The sequence below is a fragment of the Canis lupus genome, chromosome 26 (genome assembly GCF_003254725.2).
Source record: "Canis lupus dingo isolate Sandy chromosome 26, ASM325472v2, whole genome shotgun sequence".
Classification (NCBI taxonomy): Eukaryota; Metazoa; Chordata; class Mammalia; order Carnivora; family Canidae; genus Canis; species Canis lupus.
Window position 1 is genome coordinate 15,512,795 of NC_064268.1, and position 24,311 is coordinate 15,537,105.

The following is a 24,311-nucleotide window of genomic DNA, read 5'->3' on the forward strand; positions in this document are numbered from 1 at the left end:
TGGACGGCTGTGGATGTCTGCCACCAGCTGACCACAGAGGATAGGCAGCAATTGTGCCACATATTTGTATTCACTAACCAGCATATTGATAGGTCTCAATTTATGAGGTGGACTTCCTGCCCCTGGGAAAACAGACAATTCCCCGAGGGAATGAGAACAAGCTGGTTATATTTTGCTAAACTGATAGAAGAACTGAGGTTTATGTTATATCGGAGAAGCCAGACCTACAGTCTAAGTCACACGTGGCATAATCACTGCCTATCTCTGTAGTGGCAAATATCACTAATCCATCATAGCACTCTTTCTGGGACATGACTTCAGAATCTTTCTCAACACATTCTTTAGATAGCTACTAATTGGTTGGTGTTGGCATTCCAGACTTGATAAGGTGGAAAGGGGACAAATATTAGGCAATGGGTTCCCAGAAGGTGAATTAGACCGTGTACTCCATCAGGGAAGGGCCCATGCCCTGTGTATCATTGAACCCTCCGTGCCTAGGATTGTATCTAACTAAGTTTAGGCATTGATGAATGCTCATTGAACCAAATGAGGACTTACAATGCCAGTAGGGGATGATTCCAACGGCAGCAGCAACAACACCTAGCATTTAATGGGCATTTGCTATAAATCAGACACCAAGCTAAATTCTTTACAGGAAATATTTCATCTAATCTTCACAACTACCATGAAATGTTCATTAATATCGTCATTTTGCAGATGGGGAAACTGAGGCAGAGATTTGTAACTAGCCTAAGGCCATCCAGCTGAAAAGTGGCAGTGCCGGGATTTGAACCCAAGTAGTCTGACTTTGATTCCTGGAATTTATCACCCAAGACTTCCCATTTAGAAGCCTCACCAGGGATCCCTGGGTGGCGCAGCAGTTTAGCGCCTGCCTTTGGCTCAGGGCGCGATCCTGGAGACCCGGGATCGAATCCCACGTCGGGCTCCCGGTGCATGGAGCCTGCTTCTCCCTCTGCCTATGTTTCTGCCTTTCTCTCTCTCTCTCTGTGACTATCATAAAAAATTAAAAAAAAAAAAAAAAAAAAAAAGAAGAAGCCTCACCACCATGACTCTATACATAGTTTTTTGCTGTCTGATCTTTTTTACCCAGTTCTACTCAGGATTGCCTGGTGTCCCAAGGACAGCCCTCCACCCCCAGCAAAAACAGAAACTAGTTTTCTTCGCAGACATCCTTTGATCCCTACAGCACCACCTTGGGTAAGTCACTTGACCATCCCACACATCACCTTCCTCACCTTTAAAAGGGAATAAGAGCAACTACCGCCCCCCCGCCCCCCCCCCACACACACCTCTTGCTACAGTTCCCAGGTCAAAAGAGGCAATGTGATGCAAATGGAACTTTATCAACACTCTGGGAACTTAGAACAGGAACAGGCTGAGAAATGTTGATTGCTCTTGTGGGGGTAGGATTCCAGCTACATCTCCCCTGCAAGTGACTCAGTTCAGACCCTAAATGTCATGACTAAAGATGCTTTTAAATATCCCAGGCTACTTAAGGGGCCAGCTTTCAATGGCATTTAAAATTTCGGTCAACTTCAGGGTGGGCATTTGGACCTGAGAGTGAGAGCAGAGGAATTTGGGCTGGAGGGTGGGCAGGAGACACGTAGAACCTCCCCTCCACTTCCCTCCTCCTCTGAGCTCCCAGCCCCAACCCCACCTCCCGGCTGCTGCAGCCCACTTCCAGAAGCCGGCAAATGCATCTCTAGTTGTCAACCAGAAGGGGTCGCTGCAGAGCGAGCAGTGCTTTCAGTCACCCTCCAGAGCGGGCGCACAAATACCCAAATGCGTATCCAAAGCTACGAACGTTTCTGGATCCATACTCTGTATCTCCAGGGTTCTTTCTGCCCCCCCCCCATCTTATTTCTTTGCCTTACTTCTCCCCCTTTCTCTCCCATCCCCCCACCGACACACACCTTCCTTTTGCAAGAATTTCTGAAGTTCATATTGGTGCCTAAGTCTCTTGGTCCCTGTCCCTATCAGCATCAGCAAGAAGCAAGGGTTTATTCTGGCTGTAGCCCAGACCTGGTGCTTGGAGGCCTTTAAGAGTTGGCAAGGCCTCCTTCCAGGAATTTACAATCTGGGGAGTGGGAGTAGTAACTGGAGATGCAAGGGCCCTGAGGGAGAGATGCTGGGTGGGGTCCTGCTACTGTCTCTTTTTCTTAATGAAAACCCTGGGGGTGAAACTAGAGAAATTCTCCCCAGACCCTCTGCCTCTAAGGATTTATTTGTGATTCTGAACTCTCACTTTCTGGGATTAGGGTTCAAGTGGGGGTGGGGGGGAGAGGGAAGAAGTTGGGAAGAGATCTAAAAGTAACTTATTCCTCCTGGAATCCTAACACCCCCCCCCCGGCTCCCCCCAAAATCCCTCTCCCTAAGCACTTTACTTTTCTGAAAGGGACTCCACTCCTGAGACAAGCTGTTAATTTCTTAACCACTTTTCAGTGGTTGCGCCTGAATTCCCCAGGAGTGGATGGGATGGGCTGGGGTGGGGTGGGGTGGGGTGGGAGCACTCTTTTCCTTTGGACGAGTTTGGCAGCGGGGACATCAGGCTGGCTGACTGTGAGGCACAAAAGAAATCTTCCTTAGAGCGCCGCATGCACAGATGTAATGCTGCGCCCCTCCGCGGGCGGGGACCTGGCTTGGCAGATGGCGAAAAGCCGAATTGGTGATGGATTGTCCATCAAATGGCACTTTCTGGGTGGTGGGGATCTCGCGGCGCCCAGGCGCAAAGAGAAATGCAAGGGACCCCCTTTGCTGGCCTAGGCGGTCCCTCCCAGAAGTGAGGGGGTCAGATTGACTTGGGCGGGTAGGTTAAGTATTTTTTTACTCTCCCCCCAACCCCCCAGAAGATCCGCTACAAGACTTGCAAACGGGCTGAGAAGGGAGGTGGCGGGGCCCAGGGGGCACGCCAGAAGCGATGGGGGCAGGGGGAAGGCCTGCCATGGCTGGGAAGGAGAACAGTGTGGGAAGCAGGATCTCCTGCCCGGTTCAGTTCGGGGTGCCGGGATTGCTCCTCGGAGGGGTCAGCGCTGCAACTCCGTCGCCGCGGGGCCCTGGTGACAGGCACTCGCCCCGCCCTTTCTCCTCCCAAGACCTGCGGGCTTTTGTTATGCAGATGGCGGCAGGAGGCTGTGCCGGAGGAGGAGGGAGTTGGTGGGGAGGAGGAGAGACGGAGCGGGGGGAGGAAAGTGCAGCTCGCGCGACCAGCCTCCTCTTCCAACGTCACATTGTGCGAGAGACAAAACCCGGGCGCGCCTGAGCTCACACGCGCACGCACACACAGACGACCCCGTCGCCTCCTCTCTCCTGGCGCTGCCGAGGAAGCCAGCCCTCCCTCCCTTCCTGGGGCGCGGAGGCTCAGCAAGCTCAGAGCTCAGCCCAGAGGCAACACGGAAGGCGAAGAAAGACGGTAGAGCAACCTCTTGTCTCCCCTGCCTGCCCGGGCTGAGGCGCCCCATCCCCCGCCCTGAACCCCGATCTCTTCCACCCCACCCCTCTGGGTTTCACGCGGACCGAGCCCGCAGCCGGGTGTGCCCCCATTGGAATCCACGTTTCAGCACTTCGGACAGCGCCCGGGAGCCCCGGCCCCCTTGGGTTGGCTATGGCGAGCGTTCAGCAAGGCGAGAAGCAGCTTTTCGAGAAGTTCTGGCGAGGAACCTTTAAAGCTGTGGCCACCCCGCGTCCCGAGAGCATCATTGTCGCCAGTATCACGGCCCGCAAGCCGCTGCCAAGGTAATGACCTCCTTCTTCACAGGGGAGAGAGCCTGATGGTCCTTCTTTCCTGGCCTGTGTGCCCCAGAGCCCTGAGGGGTGAATGCAGGCAGCTGGGCCAGGGCGCTTGTCTTTTCCCGTCACTACTCGGTGTCTCCCGCTGGAACATGGGAACTAATTGCCTGTGCGAGGTGGAAGCTGGTGAGAAGGGACAGGGATTCTTTAGGGGGAGCAGCACTCAATGGCCTGCTGACCTGGCAGCTGCTATTTGAGAGATTTTGCTTTCTTTAGGGTGGGCGGTGTAGGTGAGCTAGGACTTAACTAAGAAACTTTTCTTGGTATCAGAGCTCAGAGGACGGGGAGGGGGGGTGCCAAAGGAATGGTGGATTTGGGGTGGTTGGGGCTGTTGTACAAGAAGAGAAGATGAGGGTTGAACCAGCTCAAGCAGCGTTCAGAGGTAACGGCACATTTCTATACTCAGCTCAAAAACTAGCGAGCTCTGAACATTTTGACAAAAGCCCCATATGCTGTTCCTTCAAATACACCCTAAACAGCACCCTCCTCCACGCCTTTCTGGCTGCCACTGCTGCTGAATTCTCTCCTCTCCAGCATCCAAAACCAGTACTCTGAGCTCAAGAGTCAGGGAGGAGCCTTCCAAGATCGTGAAGATGATCTTGGAAGAGTTTTATTTGGGCTTTCAAATAGGATCTGATTGCTTTGAACTCAAGGAGAACAGACCTGTAGATGGTGAAAATAGTGTGATGGGGAGGACTAAGGGAAGAAAAGAAAGAAAGGCAGAAAGAAGGAGAGAAGAGGATGTGGGGTAAAATGGAGAGGAGGTTGGGGAGAACATTCCAAGACCGAGAAAACCCAATTCTTTTCATAAAGCATTCAATTTAGAGGAGTTTGAAATGAAAGGAAGGCGGCTCTGCCCTCTTTCAGGGAAAATCAAGGCAATATGAAAACTCATCTTTTGCTGGTGTTGGATGAGTGGTTCAGTGGGAGAAAAAGAAAGAAGTGGACTAGAGGAGACCACTTGGAGGATTTATTAATCCTGGCTGGCTACATCAGAGAGTGGATTGAAAACATGTCTGTGAAAGTGCTTCAGACCAGAAAGCCTTTTCTGGCACAACTGGTTCTGAACTTTCCAGTGGGTATGGGGTGGGTGATGGGGAATCCTATCTAAAGAATCAAACTCAGGCTGGACAACTTTTCATAGTCTGATAGGAACCTCGCTCACACAAGTCTTTAGAAAAATGGGTTCCCCATGTTGGGAATGTGTGGACTAGAAGCAAGATGTGGTAGGCTGCAAGCAGCAGCAGCCACCAGTATTTGCAGATGGGAGGGAGGGGACATCTTGTGACACAGTCTGGAGAAGGGGAATCAGAACACCAAATGCCGTCCGAAACTGATGTCTGTCTGCTTGGAAAAAGGTTCTTTGTAGAGAGTTTTGACGTCAGCAGTTTTATCTTCCTGGGTTTCAGCCATCCATTCCACCTTTGGAGTGCACCTCCTGTTGGCAAATCAGGTGCTGGGTTGGCCAAAGAATATGCCCTTGTAGAAGAAACTAAAGACAATTTCATTGAAAACTACTAGTGTGACATTTGGTCCAGAGTCTGCCATATATTTCAGGGCTACAGGAAGAGAAGAGCGGATTCCTGATGATATTTTAATACAGAAAATGCCTAAGTCCACCTGACTTGGTACCTTCACCGCTTGCCTGTCTGTTACTGTCATGCCCTTTTCTTAGTCATATTCTCAATCATATGAATTGCCCAAAGTCACCTAACCCTCATGCTTTCTGTAGCACTGTACAAATCTCAACATAATGCATCTGAGACTCTTAACAATAGCCAGCCCTCCTCCCCCTGTTGTCATTTCCCTCTAGGTGTCTTTTAACGTCCTGGGTCTCCTTTCTCTTGGAAACCACTCCTGGGGTGAAAGTCTGAGTCATAAGCTCCTAATTTATGTCATATGGGAAGGACCCTCTTCAGTACTTCTGTAACAGGTGTAGCCTCTCTGTAGGATAGATTCCAGTTTTATAGCTGGATAGGATAGATTCCAGTTTTATAGTTTGGGTGGGAAGTGAGTGGGGAACATTTGTATTCAAGTCTTTAGGGAAGGGTGGGTTTGAGTCGTCTTTCAACAGACTGTCTATAAAACCCAAATCATCCCCATCCTCATCCAAGCCACATCCAGTGAGGTCAGTTTCCACCTCCCTTCTAATGTTGTATGTTTACTTAACAGTGAAAGTACCACCATGTTTCCAAAGCTGAGTTCTCAGGAAGGAAAGAGACAGAGACACTGGTATAACATCAGCTAAGCCCCAGTGGCTTCCTCTGGAGGCAGTCTAGGGACCTGATCTCATCAGAAATGTCATTTAGTTCCATGAGTCAAGACCAGCATACAGGCAGCAGATCTGTAGGAAGATGGGGGAGGGGTTGGATGAAACACCAACCAGTTCCCTTGGTTACACATTTAATATGTGTTTATAGACGAGGGCTACCCCTCATCTGAATGAACTTCCCCAGGATATTTTAAGTCTATCTCTGAAGATAATTTAGTACCAGGATAGAAGCTTCCATTCAATTGGTTGATTTCTTAGCACTATGCATATATCATACAATCACACTCCAAGGAAAACCTCCCATAGTACCCCCCCCGCCTTCCTCTCCCCCTCCATGAGGCATACTTGATGAGGCAATAGCTTTATGTGTATCAAATTGCAAGCAGATGTCTGACTCAAATGTCAGAACAGTATAGCAGAGTGGGAGGCAGTATATCATAGTGGTTAAGAGCTCAGACTTGAGTTTCAGACAAAGCTGGATTCCTGCTCCAGTTCTACCATTTAGCTGAGTGTCCTAGACAAGAAGCTTTACCTTGCTGAACCTGTTTTGTCATCTTGAAATAGAAATAATAATCGTAGCCATCTCAGGCATTGAATTATGAGGACTGAGTCAGGTAAAACACCTCCTACATTGTGTGGCGCATAGTGATTGCTTAATAGACATTGCTTCTAAAACAAACAGCTCAGTTTATAATGGCCAAAGGAAATCCACATTTCCTTCCAGTATTGTGTTCTTTGTGCCTACCCATTGCTCTCCCAAATGATGCTGGCAGTAAACATTGTGGGATTTCAGCTCCTGACAGGCAATGCATTGAGATGGAATTAATACACAGGAGGTGGGGTGGGAGTGGTCCCATAATTTTCTTCCCTGAGGGAAGGTTAGCTGCTTTCTGATGTGACTTTTTTAGTGAGGAGGTGTAGAGCTGGTGAAGAATTACCTAGATTCAGAATGTATTGATATAACAGCCTCGTGGAGTATTCGTTTCATTTGTGTAGAGATGACCAGGTACTGCCAGTCCAAAGAAGGCTCAAACTCCTTGAAAATTACTTTGAATCCCTAGTTCCATCAAATCTAGAGTGACTATATAATTTATTATTCCTATCAAGAGTGACAGGATTGCTGTGATTAGTTATTCCAGGTTGGAAGATCTAACGGGAACCCATCTCAGGCAAACGAGGGTGTAGGGTGGCCATACTGAAGCCTCGCCCTATATGGGCTGGAAGACAGTCAGCATGAATCCGGAAGATAGGTAGTTGGAGAGTAAGAGATCCTTCTTTTGTCCCCATCAAAGATATACAGTCATTTTTCCTGACATTAATTAATTTTATCTTTTGTTTGCTCCAGAAAGTTTGTACCCAAAAAGTTTATGCTCAAAGTGGAAAACTTAAGTGTCTGAGGCTAGACCTAAGTATAATAATCATATCACCGAATAGTAGTAGCTAAAGACCTAATGAACATGTAAAAGCCATTTGAAATTAGCATATCAATTGTTTGTGGATGCAGGAGTGTTTGTAAAGGTCTAGAAAGGCAGCCCTCTTAAATAGAATAAGCAATTGCCTTTACAATTCTTTTGGCAAGCTATTAATTTTCTTCGAAAATCCTTTCTATGCAGAATAGTCCAGAAGCAGACTTCGGCCCCAGGTCTGTCCAAAGGATCATAAATTCCAAACTATTGGGAGATTTTACTGCATAAAGGGAAAGATGGCCAAATTGTAAGGCAGGAAAAATGCCTTTGAATCATTTAATTCCAGACTCCGCTTTGTGCCAAGGGATCAGTTAGCACATTTGTGCTGACTCTGTCCTCGGGAGCAGAGTGAGGGGCAGCTGGGAGGTGATTTCTTGACAGCCTGTGGTTAAAAACCAAGGTACGGAGGGGTCATGGAGAATGCTTGCCCTGGCGATGAATGATCGTTTTTGGTTTTTGTTTTTGTTTTTTGTTTTTTTTCCCCCCGCAGGAAAGAGAGAGTTATTGTTAGGGGCAAACCTTTCTCCTTCTGAAAGGTGAAATTTGCTGAATGGTGTACAGGGGTCAGTGGGGGGCATTATTTCTGACACGGCTGTTTTCACTTGGCAACCGTGCTGTCTTAGAGACTCTCGGGCTGCAGCAGACACTGAATGAAAGTTGGATGCATTAATTGAATGAGTACACGCGGTCCAAATCCAGTATCAGATTCGCTCTCTCCCAGCCCCACCTCCATTCCTGACAGGCTGGGGATTCTGCTCAACACAGCCTAAGAGACACACACTCTGCAGAGAGATTTAAGTCGCACCCGTGTCAGAATGAAGCTGTCTGGGTATAGATGTCCGTCTGGCTGGGCGAGTAGACACGTCAGCTGGTATGGATACAGGAGGTTGGACCAAATGCCACCTGGAAGTGCTTTCCAGGCCTGTGCGAGCCTCTATGAACTCTACCCCCACTCCTGAAAAAAAAAATGCCGGGGGCTGGGGAACACCCCTAAAAGCCTAACTCCTGTGATGCAGAAGGAAGCCTGGGTCACCCGCCTCCTGCTCTTGTGAGCACCTCAGGCATGCTGCAGGGGCACAATAAATTTTTAAAAATATCCTTTCTTCCCGATTGGCTGGCTTTACCTTCCTGTGAGGTAGAAGTGCTTGCAGGGGCTTAGCAAAATCAGAGTTGTTTAATTGCTTGTTACTAAGATTTCTCTGAGGTGTGAGGGCACACTTTTGAGGGGGAGAGAGTGGAATGGCGAAGAACCTAGGCTCTGAAGTCAGATCGGCTCAGGTCAGGTGAAATCCTGCTGTGCTACTTCTTGCCTCTGGACTCTGCTAATCCCTTTGCCTCTCCATGCCTCAGTTTGCCTACCTGTGAGACACTGATGTCACAGGATTGCAGTGAGGAGTGGACCAGATCGTTCATAGAAAGAACATGGCACAGTGCCTGGCACAGAGGGAGATGTCCATAAACAGTGCTCCTGTTACCACGACCTGATGAGATCCCTGGAGAGAGTGCCACGCCCCTCGGCACCGGGACTGGACGGGTTGCTTGGTGGTGATGGTTGGGGTTCCTTGGCCTCCCCACTTGACCACTCCAGTGCTCTGTATTCATTTCTAAGCGTGGTTTTGGCATTCCCTAAAGAGCCACCGAGATGTGGAGATCTGTTGAAAAAAATCTGACGGACCCTGAAGGCACACTAATCAAAATACATGTTTCCTTTTACTATTTCCAGACACTTCACCATTTGCAGATGTGGTGTGACTTTTGGCAAGAACTTGACCTTCTCCATCTTGGTTTCTTCATCCATAAAATGGGGCTGATAGTAGCAGCCCCCTCCAAGAGCTGTTGAGAATACTGAATGGGCTAATTTATAGAAAGTGCTGTTTGGCACAGAGCAAGGGCTCCATCAATGTTAGCTCTTACTATTAATAAAAAATTATAGTTTTTATTATTACTACATGCCAGGCCCATCAAGGAGAAAAGGGTGAATGAAATGCAGTCTCTCCCTGGGAGGGCTGCAGAATTTAGTGGCAAAGGTGGGCACAGACACCAGTACCAACAACATGAGGCAGACTGTCTTAAGTACTATAATGTGGGTGGGAATAGGGAAAAGGGGATGTGGAAAACCAGAGGAGGGAGGCACCCTCCATGAGGCTTGGAGTCCCTTGCTTATAGTCACATAGTTCTCCTTAGTGGTCTGATCTGTGAAATGGGAATGATTCATTTATTTCATCAATTTTACCTACAAATGCAAGGAATGAGCAGAATGAATAAGGCCTTTGTTGCTAGTAGAGTCTCAAAAGACACTTTTTTTTTCTCTCCAGAAGAAAAAGCAATTTAAACTTTCAGGAGGGGCGGTCACCTATTGGGGAGTCAGAGTGAGTGCTAATAAAGGGCGATTGTGGAAAGGAACTGCCTTTCTTGTATAAAATTTCCAACTCCTCTGTCATTGGCTCAAGGATGCAGACTCTGGTGTGGACCATTAGGTTTCTCGTCCTTCATGGTCCAGCTCTGGCTAGAACAAAATCCAGTTTGCATTCCTTGAGCAGCCACCAATTGGGGGATTAGAGTGAGCCCACAGGTCAAACAGAAAATAAACTACTGGGAATGAATCACAAAAAGGAAGGAGCCACATGTGGCTAAAAAATAAAATTATGCTTTCATTCATTGAACAATTTTATTGAGCTCCTACTTGATATAGCAGTGAATGACACTAAGCCCCTGCTCTCGTGAGGGAGAAAGGTGATAAATGAAGACATCATATACAGTCAGGTTATAGTAAGTGTTATAAAGAAGAATAAAGCAGGGGGAACGTGATAAAGGATGAGGATGGGGGCTTCTTTGTTGGATGGAGTGGTCAGGGACCTGGATGTAAGGAGGGAAAAAGCCATGAGGATCACCAAGGGGGAAAGGTTTTTGAGACAGAGCGAATAGCAAGTGCAAAGGCCCTGAGGTGGAAGCCACCTCAGGGCCTTTGGTGTATTAAAAGATTAAAAGATGGCAGGGAAGTCAGTATGGTTGGAGCAGAGTGAGTGAGGGGAAGACTAACAGGGGTGATTCCCTAGATGTAGGCAGGAAACATTTCAAGCAATTAACATCCTAAGCCTGTTAAGGACTTCCCAGGTCCTTGACTCCTAGGCTGGGAGCAGGAAGGGGGATCACAGGGGGGCTCCTTCCCTCTCAGTCAGGGTCCTGTGTCTGATCTGCTTCTATTTGGCTCTTCTGTCTGACTCAAATACAGCCAGGATGACTTCGAATAGCAGTGTTAGAAGCTTAGCTTGGTCCCTGCATGTGTTATGGACAAGCATGAAATTTACAATCTCTCTGATTGTGATCAATCAGATTAGGAAATTGAAAAACACACTGTTTAGACTTCCAAATAGCAGTGGAAAATCTTGTTCCCATGACGGTGCGGGTTTGGTCTATCTCATATCCATGCGTGCAAATCTAGACTATCCCTCTCACCCAGCCGCCCCCCTTCACTGCACACCTTTGAAGCTACAGTCTGCTTACTCTTGGTGTCCCTCTCTCTCTCCCTACCCCCCCTTCCCCCCATCTTCATTTGAGATTTTGCTGAGGGAGTTCCCATATGCCACAGCCTGTGTGCGCAGCTCCGTGAAATAAAACACGAATTAAGATGTCATAGAGACAAAGCCAAACCAAATACAGAACAATGCCGAACCCTAAAACAGTCATTAAGTAATTCACGTCTACATGTGTCTGTTCAAAACAAATATTAAGATCCTCTGGACGCAAATGCTTCTCACATCGGGAGAATCCCCTCGTTGCCGGATTCCCTGGGCTTACCTCCCGCTGACAGCTTCGCTGAGCAGAAACACCAGTGGATCACTGTTCTCTGGCTTCATTAAAAGTTAAGCTTATGCAAGTGAGCTGGAATTTTACAAGACAAGTCACCACTCCTCTGAGGTGAGAGGTGCCATCTGGGCCTGAAGAGTGTGGATTCATGGTGTGTGTGCACACTCGCTCACAGTAGAAAGTGGATGCCAAGCTCCTTATGTCATTATATGCCCAGCCCTGTGCTAATAAGCAATCATGTTTTATCTGTTGCCTGATTCCATCTTCACAGTAACTCTGGGAGAGAAGTATTTTAAAGGTTGTTTTATAGGTGAGAAACCGAGGCTCAGAGAGCAGAAGTAACCTGCTCAAGGACCGCTGGCTGGTAAGAGTCAGAGTTGGGATAAGAACCCAGAGCTCTCAACTGATGTGTGTATAGTCTAGTCCACTTTGCAGAGGAGGAACAGCTGAGACCAGGGAGGTGGTGGGGTGCGTCATGTCCAAGGTCACCCAGTTTGTAAGAGGTGAAGCTAGGATCTAAACTCGGGTCTGCGTGATTGCAACTACATTCTTCTCTACCTCTTGTCACTATGGTTTAGCTTTTAAGTTTGTGGGTGTATTTGTTTCATTTTACTCATCTTATTTTATGCCCAACCCACTTAGGCAATAGCTATTGTTATAATCCCAACTCACACCATTCTCTGTAATGTTGTCTTTCTCTGTCCTGACCCTCCTTACCCATTCTCCCCATCAAACCAGAAGAACCTTTTTGAAAGGCAAGTCAGACCATACACACACCCTCCACTCATCTAAAACCCTCCATCACTGTCCTTTGGTTTGTAGAATACAGAGCTACCCCCGCTCCTAAGGCCTAAAGACTCTCTAGTTCAGCATCTGTCTGCCTACCCCCCAATATTGTTTCTGAAGTGTTGCCCCCCTCTCCCTCCCTCTGTTTGGCCACACCCCTGTCCTTTCAGTCACTCAAATTTTCCATTCCCTTTCTGCCACCGGACCTTTGCACATGATGCCAGGAAGGCTCTCCCTCTCTCCTGGTGCCTAATTTATACCTACTGCACTTTCAGATCTCAGCTCAAATGTCATTTCATTAGGGATTCCTTCCACAGTGCTCTAGACTACATCATACCTTGAATTACAGACTTTCTTATGGCAGTACCTCTCTTGGTTCTCAACATGCTTGTGATTTTATATTGATTTGTGAGATCATTATTAAAGTGTACCTCTAAGAGACTGAAAGCATCATGGGGATGGAGACTATGTCTGTGTGCTCACTGGTGAATCTCTTTCACCTGATACACAGCAGGGGGCCAAACAAGTGTTGGCTGGATGCATGAATTGTAACACTTTCCCCCGTCAAGTCACTTGCACACCTAATAGTCTAAAGCATATGGAAATGCCAATATTAAAAGACAGCAATGTTAATTCCTTTGATTTGCAAGAGAAACATTTGAACTGCTGGCAGGGGTAGGGTGGGGAACCATGTCTGTCTTGTTCCTTATTCTATCTCAACACCTGGGACAGTGGTCCATGGTTGAGGATCTTTACATGTTTGTTGAATGAATAAATAATGAGGGTATGTAGTAATACGAGCATAGTACTGATGAGGAAACTAGGAGACTTATGGAGGTACAGCATTAGAATCTTAGAGCTCAAGGGGTTTTCGAGATCATCCAATTTCATTGTACATGTAGAGGTCTGAGGGATATGTTTTATACTATGCATAATATATTGGAACCACAGTGTGTATGTGTAATTCACAAATAAATACACATATATGTGGGTTTCATTTTCAAAATTTCTTACTTAGAGAGACATAAGATTGAAAGATCTTTAGGATGCACTGCTGTAATTCAGATCCCCATTTTGCAGAGGGGGAGACTGAGACTTACAAAGGAGGAGGGATTTGCCCAAATTCATAGACTGAGTCAGCCTGGGTCAGCTCTGGGTTCAGTGAAGTGGTGTTTGCCCAATGTCATGTTTGTGTTTGAACTTCCCTGCTGTGATCAGGTGACCAGACGTGGCTCTCTCTGGCCACCCTACCCCCTGCAGTAAGATATGGCATCCTGCCCCATAGAGACCTCCTGTGGCATATGCTGCCTGAAGCCTGGTCTGGGGATCCTGATGAGATGTCCATCTGTACCCAGCCTGTGCCTAGCAGAACAGGTGAGCAGCTCTGGCTGTTTCTGGGATCATGTTTCAGAGCTTCCAGCTGATAAGGAGGCTTTTGTTTAGCCAGCCTCCCTCCCACAGCCAGGTGGCAGGTGATTCTGGGGCTCAGCCCACTTCCATAAGGGTAGGTATCTGGGCAGTGGTGCAAGGATGGGCTCAGGGCCGTTGTTAATCATGTGGATAGTTGTCTCCCGCAGGAACCCATCATTGTAAGAGCACCTTCCATTGGTCAGCTCCTTACAAACCAGCATCACCTCACTGGGACGTTTGGCCTGCAGTCAGGATGGGAGGGCGAGAGGGGACCTTTGAAGAACTCATATTCAGCCTTTCATTTTATAGTGGGGAGACACTAAGGCACAGAAAAAGCAAAGGACACTCCATGCAGTATCAGGAGGCTAATGCCAGAGTGATAGCTGAAATGTGGGCCCACTTGACACCTAGTCTTCAAATACCACACTACTCAGAGTTCTTTGGGGGTAGAAGGCAGGATAACTAATGTATCCCCATTTATCAAACAGGATGAGTGAGTCTCAGATGTGAAATGACTTGCCTGAAGTCACAGCATGAAATAATGTTACATCGTCATCCTTGTTTATTCTCATTTGGTCCTCACAACTGCAAGTGGCAGTTTTGTGTCCATCTGGCAGATGAAGAAACCGAGGCTCAAGGTCTTATAAAGATACAGAATAAACCCCGGGTCTCTTGACACCATCCCACAGTGGGAAAACTTCTCTGACCTCAAGAACTTGTGCTAACATGGATCTAAATTCATTCCTATCAGAAACAAAGAACCACAATTGCCAGGACCCCTTTTTGAATCTGTGCAAAGGGATTTTATATTTCCTTTTTGATCGTTCATTCATACCTTCATTTAGCACAGAACTTCTACTATAGGCAAAGCATAATAATGAATGCAATTTTCTCTTACTGTCAAGTTGTTTACATTTTAGCAGGGGAGACATGTCTATAAATAACCAGCAATTAGCAGGCAGGGCAGGAGTTAATATCATCAAAAAATGAATCAGAGTCTGAACAAGCGACTTGCCCAAGGTCATACAAGTTAGTTGTGATGCCTTGCAGTTTTAGATCTCTCTGCCTATTTATAAATCAAGCTCTATGCTAGGCAGTTTGTAGATATTATTCACTATATCCTCACCCCAACCCTATGTAGGAGATACATATCCATTGTCCCCATTTTGTAGGTGGTAGAAGTAAGGCTCAGAGGATTTAAGCAACTCAGAGTTAGGATGACAGCCCAGGTATGCTGCTCCAGACTTCTCTCTTACCCAACACTTTCTTCCCCAGAGGCAAGATACGCAGCACAAAATGTCACTGGTGAGGCCTAGCTATTCTCCTACTTTTAAATTTCTAGATGATGACTCCACACTAGGCTTACTCCAAGACTGGGCTCAGGTAGAGGGGGGAGGGACTGCGCAGCAGTGAGGCCAACCTCACCTCATGGGGCTCTGGGCTCAGTGAGGGCTTGCCCTGGGGTATTGATGGTCTCCTCCCACACTGGGCAATCACTCAGAAGGAGAATCAGCCAGCGGGAAGTGCCTTTCATGCTAGAAGTGCTCTTCCCAGCAAGAGGATTATCGAACCATCCATGAAGAGGGATAACCCTTCAAGACAAAGAGACAAGAGATATTGGTAGTTAACCATATGTTTTCTTGACCAGAGCTAAACTCAGAGATGGCAATGCAGAGGACCACAAGCTGAATCACTGGTGTTGAGGAAGAGTAGAATAATAGTTATTTGTTAAGCACCAATTTTATACTTTTTTGCCCTAACTTGGAGAGTGATTAAAAACAGCCTTCCAGAGAGGTTATTTTACTTGTCCACATTTGCCCAGCTTGGCAGAGCTCAGACCATTGGCCGTCAGTTCACGCGTGTTACCATGGAGACATCCAACCTTCCTGCATCTTTCTGGTCTTGTGGATACCCCCCCCACACACACACTGTCTCTCTATCCCTAGCCTGGGGGCAATCTCTTTCTACTCTGGAGAAATCTTTCTTCCTTTGTGTTTCTTCAAGACTCTCTCCTAAACCCATAAATCCCCTTCCCCTGCAGGCTTTGACTTTTCCAAAATGCAAAAGCTGAAAACACTCATATTCTTCCTGTTTTTAGCCCTGACACATGCCTCCCCTGAGGTGATGAGGGTAGAACCCATGATCTGCTTAAATGGTAAAAACAAAAACAAAAACAAAACAAAACAAAAAACACAAGGGGAATATCCAGGGAGGGAAAAAAACCACATGGGTCAATATCTCAAACTATTACCCCACTTCACATCTCCTTAAACCCCATAAGTTTTTGAGATGGTACTATTAGTATCTCCAATTAATAAGTAAGAAAGCTAAAGTTCAGGAGGATAATGTGACTTCTCCAAGGTAACATAGCCAGAAAGTAGATCCAGGATTCAAACACCAGATTATAAGCCTCCCATAGTCAGGATCTTAACCAACATGTCCTACTAACACACTACCTGTGAGAGAAAAAAAAAATGCATACATCAAGATTGTCCGGAGACGAAGAGTAATTTCCCCAAGATCATGCAGCAAGTGAGCAGAATGGGAACTCAACTGGCTAACTGCAGGCACATCAATGTGTACCTACATTTAGTGAGCAACCCTTGCACACATATGACCTGTGCTCATGCTCTTCAGTCTCTAAGGAGGTTATACTCAACTGAACCCAGAATAAAGTTCCAGAGAGGAAAGAGACATTTCTTAGAGGAAAAAGATATTCCTCCAAACTATAGACCTATACACCTGAGTCGGTAAGGACAGGATGGTGGAAAAGGTTCCATAGGAAATGTCAACAGCTTCAACTAATTGGAAATAGCTGCCTGAAGCACTGTGTTGAGATGGCTTCTGGGGATGTATCTGAGATCAGTAGCAAAGAGTGTTTCCATCGATTAGTGGTGTCTGTCATTGGTGCAGGAGAGGGAGGTGGCAATATGCCTGCTATGTATTTATCTTTCCCAGGATGGGAATGCTACAGCTCTTGGAAGGAGCAAAACAGGCACCAACCATTGAACACTTGCTATGCTGTTGGTGCAGTGCTTTTTGCATTCATTGTTTCAATTACTGTTGATCGCAGGACTCTGCCTCACCCCCATTTTACAAATGAGAAAAGAGAACCTCAGAAAGGTCAGGTCAGTTTCCCAAGGTTCAAAAAGCTAGTCAGTGGCTAACCAGCTCTGATAACTACTGGTAAATACATAAACCATTAGGTTGATGAATAGAATATCAATAGATGGGCAATCCCAGAATGTGTTAATTAGCGTGTAAATGTATATATTTGACCAGAGGGCTTTGTCTTGTTTATCTCCATACACTCAGCATCTAGCATGGGGCCCAGGTCACAGCTGACACCTAGTGCATATTTACCTGGAACTATGAACAGTGCCTGTGCTAGACACCCTAAGAGGGGTAGTTCGGAGAGGAAAGAGATTTGGCCGTACATATAATGACAGGGAAGACAGGCTTCCCTGCCCACTGCTGATTTTCAAGATGCCAAGCTAAGCAGACACATTTCATGATGTCCCCAGGCAAGTCAGGGAGCTGAAGCAGGACGAGGAGGAGGACACGGGTGTCCTGCACCAAGGGAGTTATTTCTGGCTTTGTGTTCACCAGCAGGAGACTGGGAGGCTGCAGGATCCGGATCTGCTGCTGGGGCTTACTCAGAGTCAGGACAATGCCAGCTTCATCTTGCCTGGAGCACCTGAATGCCCTGCAGGAGGGGGAAGGCAGTGGGAAGGGGTGTCCTCATGGAGCCCAGTCTTCTCCTGCCACACCTTTTCTCAGCTTTGTCCAGCCTCTGTTAAATTTGGGGTTGACTTATCTTATCTGCAGAGTTGGCATGCTTCCCATTATGAAAGCGTCGTGAGATGGGTAGAATGATTTCTGTTTCACAGATAAGAAAACTAAGTCTAATCGAGTTATTTGTAATAATTGCAGTAACAACTGTAACAATCTAAGTCAGACGTTAGGCTAAGCATTTCATATGTGCTAACTCACTAAAGCTTCATGATGGCCTATGAGATGGGGACTCTTCATGTCTCTGTTTTGCAGATGAAGAGACTTGTGGTTCAGAGGGGTCCTAAGTTCGTCAGACCCCGTCCCATATGATTCCAGAGCCTGTGCACTTATCTCCATGCTCTACTGCCTGCCTCTGGATCAACTCACTCACTTATTAGTTAAACTTGCATTTATATAGTTTTATGTTTTCCAAATCCTCTATGGCTATTCGTGCTTTTGTAGAAGAGGTATTCTTTCTGCTTCCCATCCTTTGACACGTCAGAAATGGTGCCAGGGTTGGAAAGGTGCTTCGGCTCTGCTCTGTACCATGCTTTGTACAGTACATATGGCATAGATGATACTTTGAATAGTACAACAAAGTAACCCCTGCACTGCACTGCATGTCTCTTCCCCGAGCCTCCGTTTTATCATCTCTAAAATGGGGGAAAAAACTTTCTTCCAAGGTTACTGTGACCATTGGAGCTGGTAAACTGGGAGAGCCTAACATACCTGGCACATCAAAGAAGATGTACCACTTCCATCATGGAGCCCACCATTTTATCAGAGTGAGCAAATACTTCCTTTGCTGGTTCTCTTTAAGGACGGGGATGAACAAGTACAAAGTGACTGGCCAGAGTTAGCCTAGTCATCTGTAACTGAGAAGTCATGCCATGTTTATTCTTAGCATCTTCTTCTCTTCCCTGTATAACTGGTCACTGGAAAGAAAGGGACTCCGACCCAGGAGCCATGAAATCTCTATTCTATTTAACCCTGGTGGACCCTGCATTTCTGGTGACAGGTCCCGTATTCAAGACCTTGGTGGTAGTGGTTTCCACTTGGGAAAAGCCAGACCACAGCTTTAGTCAGCATTGGGTTAAACTGTTTCTAGGTGTAAGAGGCATCTCTGAAAAAGTAAAGGCAAAAAGAACACAGAAAATGTATTTACCATTGGAACATAGATTTTGTGATTACAAGTCATCTAGCCGTGCACAGCCCTATCCTTGGGCTGTAATTATGCTTGTTCTGAGTTTTCTCAAGAAACAGCTAGAGATGGAGGCATTTCACCAGAGCCTAACCTAAGTGAAAGCTTAGCACTGTCTGCATTTGTGGGATTGTTTGACCATTGGAACCTAGGAGGCAGTGTCACTGGAGAGATGGGGACTTCCGTCAACACACTCCCCTTCTTTCTTATGAATCCCTCACACCACTGCAATCAATTCCTAGCACTCCTTTTTCCAAAGAACATATTCTCTGATGAGGAGATAATATATACTGGCTGCTGATACTACTTGAACTCAAAGAATAAGCAGAATAGATGTCACCTTGGATGTTTCAAGGTCATTAAATGAGAAAAATATAGTTAGGGTAGGCAAGAATGACAGCTATAACAGATAAATCCTAGGATCTCAGTGGCTTAATATGATCCAGTCATGTCCTGCTCATATCTTAGTCCCATGTAGGCTGAAGAAGGACTTTGCTTCATGTAGTTATACAGGGACCCACCTCCATGACATGGCTTCAAGGTTATATGGCATGAGAGATGAAGAAAATGAACCAAGGTAAAGAAGTCCCAACTTGCTCTTGACTGCTTCAACCTGGAAGTGACCCAATACATCTATTTACATTCCATTGCTGAAAGCTAGTTACAGGATCCCATCTAGGTGCCAAGAGAACTGGGAAGTATAACCTAGTAGCATCTGGGTAGAAAGGAAGGGGGGTCTGGTGCCATCCTCTCCCATATATTGCAATTGCCTATAATTCCTAGAATCACACTTCTAGTGTGAGCATCGAGGACTATCTGCAAAGGGTTTTTTTCTCCATACGAGAGGAAGAGGGAAGGAAAAATAAATTACTGTTCAACGATCATTTACTATGGTCCAGGCACTATGCTAAACTCTTCATATGCATTAGCATGTTTAACGTATTAACTCTGTCAAGTATATATTGTTCTCATTTTATAGACAAAGAGAGCCCCCAAAGAAAGAAAGTAATTGTTTATGATCACACAGCTAGAAACTTCTGGTGCTAGGATTTGAATATAGTTCTTTTTTTTTTTTTAAAGATTTTATTTATTTATTCATGATAGTCACAGAGAGAGAGAGAGAGAGAGAGAGAGAGGCAGAGACACAGGCAGAGGGAGAAGCGGGCTCCATGCAGGGAGCCCAATGTGGGACTCGATCCCGGGTCTCCAGGATCGCGCCCTGGGCCAAAGGCAGGCGCCAAACCGCTGCGCCACCCAGGGATCCCCGAATATAGTTCTTAACCATCAGACTGAACTGCCTATGTGAAGTGCAATATTCAAAGAGTTTTGGGGAGAGGATTTGACGTGATGATAGATAAAGCGATGAACCGGGGCATGGCACACCATTAACATTTATTTAACATTGGTTACAAAAAAGAAAACAGGAAAATAACTTAGTTGCCAGAAAGTTCCTCTTTGATCTTCAGGAAGTAATCTCCCCTGATAGTTTTTCCTTTTGCAAATTAGCCTCCCATTTATTCACTCAAACATTCAGTAACTTATTAAGTATATTTTATGTGACTGACCTGGTGCTGGATGCTTGGGAAGTGACAATGAAGTAAACAGGGTCTCTGCTCTCAAGGAGCAGAGCTGGGGGTTGGGATGGAATACAAGGGTGGGGACTCTCACTGGGCTCTGGCGGTGAGAAAGGCCGAGCTGGACAGGAGTAGTTAATAGTAACATTCAGCACTTATTGTTTACTCCAGTGCCAGGTACTGTGCCAAGCATTGTATATGAACTATGTTACTTATTCCTCAAAAATACCTCATAAAGTGAATATGTTTTCATTCTCCTTTTACAGTTGAGAAGCCTGGAGCTCAGAGAAGTGAAGGCACTCATTCAGGGTCACACAGCTAATAACTGATAAGAAATGAAGTAGGGTTTTGAGCCCCAGGCCCTGTGCTCATAACCACTATACCATATTGCTGCATTATTTCTGTGTAGTTATATTTGGGCCCTAGGGAGGAAGGGCATGTGGGAAAGCTTTGTTAGGCTTGGGGTGCAGCCTAGTCAAGGAGCAGGGGTAAGTGGATTGAACCCATTCACTGGGGCTGCACTTCCCTACCTCCCCTTATTCCCAGGAACAGTGTCATCCAATCAAATCACTGAAACACAGGGCTCTTTACCCTCATTGTCTCCAGCTGTCTTGAGCCCTGGTCCCCGGGGTTCTGTGGCATCCTTGACTCCCGAAGGTCTCAGGGACATGCTGCAAAAGATTGAAGTCAGCAATTGTGTAGATCACAGACTATCAAAAATGAGAGCAATTTTATATACATTTTCGGTTCCTATTTCCTCTACTTGCTTTCTCCCAAGGGTTCGAGATTGTTAAGCAGGAGAGCTGGTAGAGGTTATGAGGGGAGGTCACCAACTAGAAGTGAGGTATCTTCAGTGCATAGATATCTAGATGAGACTAAGACACCACTCCCAGCATGGCTCTGGAAGGAAGTCCTTTTAATGGGCAGGAGAAAGATCAGAGGGACACAGGAAGGTACCTGTCCTCCCATATCTCAGTGGGACCTTTGGACCTTATCACCCACATACCCCAAAGTCCTCCTAAACAAGCCATCCTGGAAAAAAATGCAGAATTATTTTTCTATTCTCTCTATAAATGACAGTATTACAAACCTGGCATATGAAGAGGCGATCAGAATATATAGTCCAAAAAGTCTAAGGAATAAAATATGGTAGAGGTATTTCAGAATATTAATTAATAAAAAATTGTGTTATATTCTGGATTGAGGATGTTGGTGGGTTTTCCTGGCTTTTAAATTTTTGTCATATGTTCTCCTCTCATTCCAAATAAATATTCGCTTGAGGACCTAACTTTATTTTTCAGATTTCATATTCTTTTTCTTAAAAAGGAGCTCCCAAACTGTGTAAGCTTCAAGTCCCGCACATCTGATTATGCCCCTGGTTCTAAGATTCCAAAACCATGATTTTTATGCTCCACGGATCTGCCGTTTGTCACCAGCTGAGCTGGTGGGGTTATTTCTGCCTCCTAGGAGACAGAGTCCTGTAGGACCTTTGATTCCTACACTTCACCATCCTCAAAGTCCCCCCTCCCCATGTGCCTCAGATATTTGCAGACCAGGCTGGTGAGTTCAGGGGGTTCAGCAAAGCACTGCAGTTTCAAGGGCAGCTGCTCTTGGTGGAGGAGGGGCAAATGAGCAGAGAGCTCTCTCAGGAGGCCTGCTTTTCTTTGAATTTCTATATTCATTAGGGTTTCTCTATTTTCCATCCTGCGGCTGACAGATCTGTCGAGAGAACTAGGTAGGTCAGGGTCAGGAGGGGCTCCAGCCGCCTCATTTACAGGCCAGGAAATGGGCCGGAGCATGGCAGTCTACTCAGAAGTCAGCCAACAGTCAGGACTTGAACCTAGGGAAGAGATTCCTTCTCTCCACACTCTGCTTCCCCAGACTCTGAAAGGAGAACAAATGTAGAGAAGGCTCCTTTGCTTCCTGCTGGGGAAGAAGTGGAGACAATTTCCAGAGCCTGGACAATCGGAGCATCCCGGTTCCCACCAAGCCACAGGCTCTTCTTGGGAAGTTCTTTCCTTTGTTCCGTTGGCAGCACCCCGGATCCTCCTTCCATTATGATTTCACTGTATTTCGGGGGCATCTAACTGGTTTGCCCAGAGAAGACAGCGAAGCAGCCTCACAGTCCCTGTGGTTGCAGATTCCAGCATCTGCTGCGGCACAAAAGCCTAACTTGAGATAAACAGAATAAAAGCTATACAGCAGGCTTGGTTCTGGGTGCAGACTCCCCAAACCCTAGCTGACTGAGGGAGAGGGAAGGGACAGCTGGGATCAGTCTGCCTTCTGGAGCTTTCAGCACAAAGCTCAGAGCGTGCAGGGGGGGTGGACAGGGGGGATGTTTGATGCTTTCCTGGACTGAGCCTAGAGAGGCTGCATCCTAGTCTCTCAAAGCTGAGGGGGCTCCATTGTACAGATGCAGAAAGAGAGGCACTCGGGAGCCCTTGTGAGATGAGATGTGGAATAATCCCTAGGAGACTGTAGTACGGTGGTTGCCAAACTTGGCAGCATAATGGAATCCTCTGGGGCTCTTTTTTTTTTTCTTTAAGATTTTATTTATTTATTTGACTGAGAGAGTGAGTACAAGCAGTGGGGAGGTACAGAGGGAGCGGGAGAGGCAGATTCCCCACTGAGCTGGGAGCCCAATGTGGGGCTGGATCCTAGGACCCCAGGGTCATGACCTGAGCTGAAGGCAATTGGTTAACCGAGTCACCCAGGCACACCCCCCCTCCCCCCGCCCCTTTAAAGATTTTATTTATTTATTTGGCAAAGAGAAAGAGCGCAAGCAGGGGGCAGGGACAGAGGGAAAGGAAGAAGCAGACTCCCCACTGAGCAGGGAGCCTGTCCTGGGGCTCTTTAAAAAGTATGGACGCCTGGGCCCCATGTCCAGAGTTTCTGATTTAATTGATTCTAGGTGATATCTGGGCATCAGGAATTTTTTTTTTTTTTTTTTTTTTTTTTTTTTTTTTTTATGATAGTCACACAAAGAGAGAGAGAGAGAGGCAGAGACACAGGCAGAGGGAGAAGCAGGCTCCATGCACCGGGAGCCTGATGTGGGATTCGATCCCGGGTCTCCAGGATCGCGCCCTGGGCCAAAGGCAGGCGCCAAACCGCTGCGCCACCCAGGGATCCCGGCATCAGGAATTTTTAAACAGCCTTTAGGGGATTCTAATATGCAATGATGATTGGGACCTGCCAGTGCAGTTGTGAAGGAGCAGAGAGATCTATATTTGAATCTTAGCTCCATTATTTTACACTTGTGTCCTTGAGCAAGTGATTTCACTCATGTGCACCTAAGTGTCCGTTATCTGTGAATTGGAGCTAATAGTAATATCTACCCCGTATAGGGTCAGAGTGGGAATTAAATAAGGTAAGATACACTAAGTGCTTAATGCATTGCCAATCACATTGTAAGTGATCAATACTTGTTGGTTTTATTATTGTCATTATTGTTGGGATTGTATTACTAATATATCTCATCATTCGAAGCCCCCACATTGGGAAATGGAAGATTGGATTGCTAGTCCATTGATGGATAAATTGGAATTCAAGAGACCTGATTCTCTTGTTCTGACAGCAAATGAGCTGTGTGACCTTGGACAGATCTCTTAACCTCTCTGAGTTTAGTTGCCTCATCTTGCCAGATGGATCTCACAGCCCCTGGCCATCTACTGTCCAGAGGAGTTGTGAGATTCCAATAAGATAATGGATTTGAATGAGCTTTGGAAACAGGAATGCACCAGAGGAATTTGAGATATTATGATTATGACGGCCATTTCATCCCCCTCGTGCCCTGGCTGGCCCATCTGTTCTGGGAGCTTTTGGGTCTCTCTCTGCCTCCTTTGGCCGCCAGTCCTGAACTGCTCAGTCTGACATTTGGGCAGGTTCCAGGGAGGCTTCTGTCCCTCCTCCATCTGCCCCTCAAGTTAACTCTTTTCTCTCCCCTCTTCTGGTCTATGAGGCCCAACATCTGACTCCAGAGTGTGTGGTGATGGTGTGTGAAGAGAGGTGCTCGTCTTAGTCCCTCCTCAGGGCTAGGAAATAGCCAGAGATCTTGGGTTTCATCCAGCGGAGGAGTTGGAAGGTCCCTGAGACCATCTAGATGGAGCAGCAGATGAGGCAGACTGGAGAGGTAGAGCAGGGATTCAAATCCAGTGTCCTGGCCCCCCACCTAGAGCTCTTCTCCCCCACCATCCTCACCTCCCTGAGCTCTTGGT

The 24,311-nt window shown here is 46.6% G+C and overlaps 1 protein-coding gene across 1 annotated transcript in view; it reads left to right on the forward strand.

Annotated features, from left to right (window-relative positions):
- Positions 1 to 3,167: 3,167 nt before the first annotated feature.
- SRRM4 (serine/arginine repetitive matrix 4) overlaps positions 3,168 to 24,311 on the forward strand; it is a 153,346-nt gene continuing 132,202 nt past the window's right edge. The window contains exon 1 of the mRNA XM_025474134.3: positions 3,168 to 3,753. Coding sequence (XP_025329919.1) covers positions 3,623 to 3,753 — 131 coding nt within the window. The 5' untranslated portion in view covers positions 3,168 to 3,622. The remainder of the gene's footprint in view (positions 3,754 to 24,311) is intronic.